The following is an 8,027-nucleotide window of genomic DNA, read 5'->3' on the forward strand; positions in this document are numbered from 1 at the left end:
CACACACACAGACGACACACACACACATATTGTTTTTACTTATTTTCTGTTTTCTGTTGTTTAGATTAATGTTAGATAAATTACGTAGATAAGAATGTTAGAATGTTAATGTTAGATGAATTATATGGAAAAGATGTTAAATATTAATGTCAATTTTAGATGAATTAGCTAGATATTAATTAGGTATATATATGAGATTTGAACTAGTTGAATTAATATACCTAGTTTATTTTTAGTATGAAAATTAATAGAACAAGTTTATTTTTAGTAAGAAAATTTAGGTATATGAGATTATTTAAACTAGTTGAATTAATATAACTAGTTTATTTTTAGTAAATGCTTAGTTGAACTAGTTGAATTAGTAGAACTAGTTTATTTTTAGTAAGAAAATTTAGATATCTGAGATTTGATGATCTAATTAAAATATTACTATATGGAACTAGCTACTTTATTTTAGTAAGAAAATTAATAGAACACGTTTATTTTTATTAAATGCTTAGTTGAATTAGTTGAATTAATAGAACTAGTTGAATTAATAGAAGTAGTTGAATTAGTTGAATTAGTTGAATTAATAGAACTAGTAAGTGTTTAATGTTTCACCTATATGAACATAGGAAATGTCGTCTGACGACGAAAAAGATTTCATTAAGTGCGAATTCTGTGAAGACCAGCGCGGCCTGTGCGACAGAAATTTCCTTGTTGATGATAGGCGCTTCAGCATCAAGCTGGATGAGACCTTCGAAGTGGATACAGTAAGTCACAACGACAAGTCTTTTTTCGTAATTAAGCATGACTTATATATGCTTCATTTGCTTCAACTTATAATTTTAAATTTTCACTATTCTACTAGCGCATCCCTTGCCATGCAAGAATTTTTGTCTTGAATAAGATAGGTTTCAGTGCTATGGAAACTATGGAGGTAAAGAGAGTTTACCTGAAGACCGAGCATGCTGGTTATACTTTCAACGTCAAATTATACAATGCAGACACGTACACCTATTTTGAATGCAAAACTTGGCAAGCACTATGGAAGGCTTATGCATTTGAGCCTGATATGGTTATCACCTTTGATATTCGTCCGGAAGATGATATTGAAGGTAATAGAGACATCTGGGTCGATGTGCAGACGCCTCCAGTTCTACCATTATGTGAGTTTCTCAACCATATTTATGTCTTTGATATTGTTTATTCAAAAATAGTTGACAACTAATTTCTATTGACAGCTTATTTCCATTCAAGCAAACATGTCCGGCGCTTGGTAGACAGGACCTACTGCTGTCCCGGAGCTGAAGTAAACTGCGAGGAGATAAGTCATTATGTTTCATGGCTTGAGGATCTTGATGCTGTTAAGAGAAATCATTTTCCTGAATTTGAAAATCTTAGTACTCAAAACGTGCGACCAATAGTGATCGTATTGAACTACGGTCACATGTATTTAGGAAAGATGGTAATATTTTTACTATTAGTCCTCAGTGCATCTTTTGCATACATTATTTTTCAAGCTAAACTTTCATTGCTAAGTATATTAATTACTATACGATGTTCCTCAACAGGGACTCCGGATGACAGTTGTGCCTCAGTGGATCGAGACTAAAGGTCGCATGTCAATTGTTAGCTTACGGCCAAGATATCCTACAGTGCACATGAGTGCATTCAGGATTTCTGAAAGCGATGAATGCTTAATAGTGAAAGATTGGAGCAAAATTGTTAACGATCGCAGAGAAGTACTAGGGGGCAGCAATCAGAAGCGCAGCCCACGATTAGGAGACAGGTTCATCTGCATGCTCCAATATGATGAATCAGGAGAGCTATAAATGTTCTATGCTATTTTACCTGAGAGAGAGCAGCAGGAGTGATTTAGCTAGTTATCATGCTCTTAGTACTTGTTGTCCTCTCATGCGTGTCCGTGTTCTTCGTCCTGAACTTAATCTCAAAGAGTGATTTGCTTTTGTGGTGTTATGAACGCTTATAATATGATGATGATGATGATGATGATGAGTTATTATATCATTTATGAAAGAAACCGCATATTAGTTTCAACTGGATGGATCCTAGCTAAGTGATCAAGTATATGCCATATCCATATTACTTAGATCACTAAGTGATCAAGTATATGCCATATCCATATTACTTAGATCACTAAGTGATCAAGTAATATGGATATGGCATATACTTGATCACTTAGCTAGGATCCACATGCATCTAGTCGAAACTAATCTGCGGTACTTTCACCTAATGATTTAACAACTCATTATAATGTAAAACAATCACTAAATTAAATTGAAAACACAAAACTAAAGGAAAAATAAAAATTAAAACCAAAACACACCCAAACATTTAGTACCGGTTGGTGTTACCAACCGGTACTAATGTCCTACACGCACCCGGGCCTGGCTCGTGCCACGTGGTGGCACGTTAGCGCCGGTTCGTGCCAAACCGGTACTAAAGGGGGGGGGGCTTTAGTCTCCACTCCATACTGCCGGTTGCAGAACCGGCACTAAAGGCCCTTACGAACCAGTGATAAAGGCCGGTTCTGCACTAGTGCAATGATACCATTTTTTTGTTGCAAGATGTTGAGAGTGTAAAAAACCTAAAACTCATTCTTTGTGCTTTTGAACAAATGTCAGGGCTGAAAATTAATTTTCATAAAAGTGAGCTCCTTTTTGGGAGAGCTATTGAGAAAAAGGAGGTATATCAGGAAATTTTCACATGTAAAATGGGAGAGTTGCCCATAAAATATTTGGTGCATGTTTCTGACATTAATATCAGAAATAAGCACCGGAAAGGGATGGTGAAGAAAATTGAAAAAAGATGTAGCTGACGGTAGGGAAGACTTTTGGGTTCCATTGCAGGGAGGATAACTTTGCTGCAATCTTGCTTAACCAACATACCTCTTTTTATGATGTCTTTCTATCTCATGCGAGTGGGCATAATGAAAAAAGCAGATTTTTTAGGTCTAGACTTGTTTGGCAAGAGGATGAAGACAATAAGAAATACCATTTAGTTAATTCGAAGCTCTCTTAGTTAAATGGTTTCGGGATTTTTAATCTAGATATCATGAACAAAGCTCTGTTAGTTAAATGGTATTGGAAACTGAAAACTGAAGAAGGGCTTTGGCAATCTGTCTTATAAGGGAAATATGTACCTCATGGCTGCATTTCTTGAGTTAAAAAAAGATCGGAGATTCCCAATTTTGGTCCAGTCTGTTGAAAGTGAAGGATATATTTTATAAATTATGCTAAGAAAAACCTGGGTGATGGAAAAACACTATTTTATGGGAAGATGTTTGGGTGGATGATAAGACATTGAAAGATGATTATCCTAGGATATATGATCTGTGTTTTGATGATGACATTACAATAGCTGAGGCTATCCAGAAAGGGTGGCCAGGTTTCAGATTTAGAAGAACTTTGTAGGGGGGAACCCTGGAGGTTTGGAATAGTCTAAAAATCAGATGTGAAGAAATTGAAATGGAGTGGTAAAGATAAGGTGGAGTGGGTTTTAACTGGATATAGAAAATTTTCAGTAAAATCCTTATATAGGAAAATGATCGCTGAGGACTGTAATTTCCCACAAACAATCCTTTGAAAGGTGAAAGTACTTGCCAAAATCAAAGTGTTTTTGTGGTTGGTTAATAGAACAAGTATACTATCTAAAGATTCACTTTAGAAAAGGAGCTGGAAAGGTCCCAAAGAATGTGTGATGTGTGGTAAATATGAAACTAGCAATCATTTACTTTTCACCTGTTTTGCCGCTTCACTGATCTGGAGCTTGCCTACATTTACCTTTGGTTTAAGATCTACCCCCTCTTCTATTGAAGATTGCTTAGGGAGCTGGATTAAAACCTTTAGAAAGGTGGACAGAAAATTAGTTCTGATTGGGGTGGCTGCTATGTTTTAAACTATTTGGAAATGTAGAAATGAGATTCTTTTTATAACAAAATTTAAAATGATCCAATGACATTGATTCAACTGGTGAACTATTGAATAATGGCTTGGTCTATTTTGCAGACAAAGGAACAAAACAAAAAGGTGTTGGATTTGGGAACAAGGCTACTAGAACATGTAGCAAGTGATGTGTATAAAGCTTCGCAAGGGTAGTGGTACAACGTGCCAAGGCTGGGAGGATGAATATCTAGAAGGCCTCCTTGATGCTAGCTGTTGGAGACGGAGTGCTTCTTCTCTAGTACTTTCTACGTCCCAAAATAAGTGTCTAAGCTCAAGACACTTATGTTGGGACGGAGAGAGTAGTAGTAATAGTGGTCTAAGTGGCCTCGAGTGCCTTTGTTTGGTTATGTTCCTGCTTATTTTGCTATTGTTCTGCTTGTAGCTCGTATTATTGGTTTTCCTTAAGACTAGTCACAATGGGAGTAACTTAACTAGTAACATCACACATTTCAATACAAAATTGCTTATGTGGCAGCTAATTAATGAGGAGAGAGGGGTCTGTGATAACTTAGGTAGTTACTGTAACATCACACATTTCAAGGCATAATGAGTCTATAGCCTAATAAATGAACTCTTTCATGATACCACTCATATCTTACTACCCATTATGGAGGTAGTAACATAGACTAGTAACATCGGCAAGTTACTACTCTGTGTTACTCCCCATTGTGAGCAGTCTAATGGAAATAGGAAGGGGAAGCCTTTCTTTTCTTAAAAAAACATTCCCCAAAAATCATAAGTCAATAATGCTAATTTACAAAACATTTCTTACTTTTTTTGCGAGAAAAAACATTTCCTACTTGTGTAAACTGGAAACAGAGCAAGACTCCGTGTGGAGCTTCACCCTATGCCGTCACTGGATCAATGGACTTGGCATCCTTCACCATTGCATCGCTCGGCTTAGGAGCAGGAGCGCTTGCTGCCGAGACCTCGCTGTCCCTCCCCGTGTCCCGGCTGCTGCTCGTGTACGTGCCGGTGCCGCTCGACAACGCCCAACCGCTGGAGCTGCCGCCGCTCGACACGTAGTGGAACGGGTTCACCGGCGGCACGATGGCCATCTCCCCCTCCAGCATCCGCACCACGCTGCTCATCGTCGGCCGCGCCGACGGCTGGAACTGGACGCACCACAGGGCCACCTTACACATGGTCTCCGCCTTCTCCCGGTCAGCCTCCTCGATGCCGGCGGCCGCGGACACGATGCACTCCATGTCCCCTTGCTCGTACTTGTCCCACACCCACTTGGGGAACCACTCTCGGCTCTCGTCTTCCAGCCGGGCGTCGTAGTTCCGGCGTCGCCCCAGGATCTCGAACAAGACCATCCCGAAGCTGTACACGTCGCACTTCTCCGTCGTCGGCAGCGCCATCCACAACTCCGGCGCGGCGTACCCCGGCGTCCCGCGCCCGCCGCCCGTGAGCGACGACATGTGCGTGTTCTCGCGCTCGCCCAGCCGGGCCAGCCCGAAGTCGGCCACCTTGGGCGTGAAGTCGGCGGTGAGGAGGATGTTGGGCGGCTTGATGTCGTAGTGCACGATCCTGTGCTGGCACTCCTCGTGCAGGTACCTGATCCCCTTCGCCGTGCCGACGGCGATGCTGTGCAGCGTCCGCCACTCAAGCTTCTCCCTCCTCTCCTCCCCGCCGTCACCATCGCCTTCCCCGTCTCGGTAGAGGTACTTCTCCAAGGAGCCGTTCTCCACGTACTCATAGACCAGCGCCTTGGTGTCCGGGTCGAAGCAGAAGCCGTAGAGCCTCACGAGGTGCACGTGGTAGGTCCGGCCGATGGTGCCGATCTCCGCCATGAACCCTTCCTGCACCTTCTTGTTCATGGACACCTTGAGCACCTTCACCGCCACGGGCAGCCCGTTGGGGAGCTCCCCTTTGTAGACCACCCCGAAGCCGCCCGAGCCGAGCTCGGTGGAGTAGTTCCCGGTGCACGACACCAGCTGCTCGGAGCTGAACCGCATCGGCTTCTCGTTGAGTATCTCGTGTAGGAACTTCTCCACCGGGCCGATCTCGATGACCACGTCGTCCACGGCGCCGCCGTCGTCCGGGGCTGCTCGCCGGTCCCGGTTCCTTCTGCTGATCTCCTCCATGATCTTTGTCACGATCTTCTTGTGCATTTTCTTCCTCACATGACGGCATCGCCTGATCACAGCCATCGTTATGAACACCGCCACGGTCGCACATACCGCCGATACTGGATGAACCGAGACAAGAACGAGTTAGCTGATGAAAAACTGATCAAGGACCATACAGTTAAAGTCTACTCATTCTGTCAGGTGCAGGTGTATGTATCTTACCAGTTGCAGTGACAGCCGCCGACATGCCTGACATGCCCAAGCTCTCAACGCCTTCTTGCTTCCTGCATTACGAGTTTATGATATTAGTCAGACAAGCGTAATAATCATTCTACTCTCCATTACTCCTAGTTAAATGGCTCAGCGTGAAGATAGTGATAATGCTGGCAAGAGACTGATTGATTCGACAGGTAAAGTTGACGAAACTGATTGTTGTGGAGCGTGCTTGGACTTGTAAACGGTATCTGCGTCATGGCATATGTCAGACGATTAAGAAAGAAGGCAGCAGGGCATATGCAACCAACCAACCATTGCTCTCCGCTTGCATAGTCGGTTTGACGATTCCATCATTTGACTAGAGCAGGTTTTACTTGCCCTAGTTTAGCCTTAGCGAGGACAGGTGGACTGTAGCTACTCTTTTTATTTCACTTACTTATTATGCCCAGAAATAAAACGGGAGACCGGGAGAGAGATCCAATAATTTCGTTGCACAGCATCTCCTGAATCGATCAAAGTTACTAGCACCCACCACCCAGCACCCATTCCATAAACTGCTCAAACAGAAAGGAATCTATTCTAGATACCAAGGATGGATGATCCGCGGTTGCAAATTCAGAAAACGATAGCGGCTGCTAGGACAACTGACCGGATCAGACGATCAAGCTTCAGAAACTCAGCGGTTGCACATTCAGAGAGCCATAGATCAACTCGATTGGGTAACAGAAACTGACCGTAGGACAGCAGTTGCAGTGGCAAGATAGTGGCATGAAGACAGAGCAACTTACTTGCGTCAGCGTCTTCTTTCCGCTCGATCTTCTTAGTGCACCCAGCGCTGCTGCTGCTGCTGCTTCCGCTTCTAAAAATGAGGGTAAAGTGCACCCCGCCCGCCCGCGCGCTTAATTAGCACGGACGAATCTCACTGAGCGCAGCGAAGCATGGCTCTGATATATAATAAGACGATCAGAGAGGAGAGTGGTCTGTTATGTGGGGTGCGTCCGACCGGCCGGGTGAGTCGGGGTAGGTGTCAATGTGTGTGCAGATCAGATGCAGGTGGGAGGAAGGAAGGAGATGAGTAAGCGCGTGCAGCCGTGCTTGACTGCTCCAGCTAAGTAGAGTAGCTAGCTAGCTAACCAGAGGCGTTGGACCAGGCGAGCGGAGGTCGCTCAGTTGCCTGCAGGTGTTTGCGGCTTTGTGGCATCTCTCGTCTGAATCATCATCTCATCTTGCACGTTGTGACGGCGACGCCCGGCCCGCGCGTCCTGTGTAGCTTCCGCTTCCGTCTCCGGTCGTGCTGGCGACTTGTGCTCTGCTATGTTGGCATGGCCCTGGCCCAGTGTGGTGAATTATACAGTTTGACAAAGTCCTCAGGGAGGGACACTAGAGGCGTAGATTTTTCCTCTCGTCTCCTCGTGCACGTTGACCTATGAACAGAGGCTGACGGGGTTCTCTCTCTCACACACACGCAGAAAGAGAGTGGATTCAGATACAAAATCCTTTCACCTACAAGTTAGTCAACGCCAGAAGACGGAAGAACTTCATTCATCGTTTGCGTGTAATGGACTGATGGGAATGGCAGGATGAGTTCCTGATAGGAACCCAGAGATATTACTCAGGAACACACAGAGTTCAGAACTTGATACAACTTGGGGAGAAGTAGGGAAAGATACAGAGTTCATCCGGCCAGCCGTCTATTTGTCTGTGGCACATTAAACCCATTAAGCTACACGTGAAGGACGGCCAACCAGCTATGCCACATGGCGCAAGTTGGTTGGCCGCGGTGAGAAAT

The 8,027-nt window shown here is 44.0% G+C and overlaps 1 protein-coding gene across 1 annotated transcript; it reads right to left on the minus strand.

Annotated features, from left to right (window-relative positions):
• Nucleotides 1–4,649: 4,649 nt before the first annotated feature.
• LOC141041803 (G-type lectin S-receptor-like serine/threonine-protein kinase SD2-5) lies at nucleotides 4,650–7,470 on the minus strand. Its single transcript, XM_073509127.1, has 3 exons — nucleotides 7,027–7,470; nucleotides 6,245–6,306; nucleotides 4,650–6,141 (listed from the first exon to the last, which is right to left on the minus strand). Exons 2-3 carry the CDS (start codon nucleotides 6,276–6,278, stop codon nucleotides 4,793–4,795), a joined length of 1,383 nt encoding a protein of 460 aa, XP_073365228.1. The 5' UTR covers nucleotides 6,279–6,306; nucleotides 7,027–7,470; the 3' UTR covers nucleotides 4,650–4,792.
• Between the last annotated feature and the right edge of the window lie 557 nt (nucleotides 7,471–8,027).

This window comes from Aegilops tauschii, chromosome 2, assembly GCF_002575655.3.
Source record: "Aegilops tauschii subsp. strangulata cultivar AL8/78 chromosome 2, Aet v6.0, whole genome shotgun sequence".
Taxonomy (NCBI): domain Eukaryota; kingdom Viridiplantae; phylum Streptophyta; class Magnoliopsida; order Poales; family Poaceae; genus Aegilops; species Aegilops tauschii.

Coding starts and splice junctions, on each gene's coding strand:
- LOC141041803 (XM_073509127.1), bottom strand. CDS start 6,278: ATGTCAGGCATGTCGGCGGCTGTCACTGCAACTG. Junction 6,142..6,244: donor GGCGGCTGTCACTGCAACTG/GTAAGATACATA, acceptor CGGTTCATCCAG/TATCGGCGGTATGTGCGACC.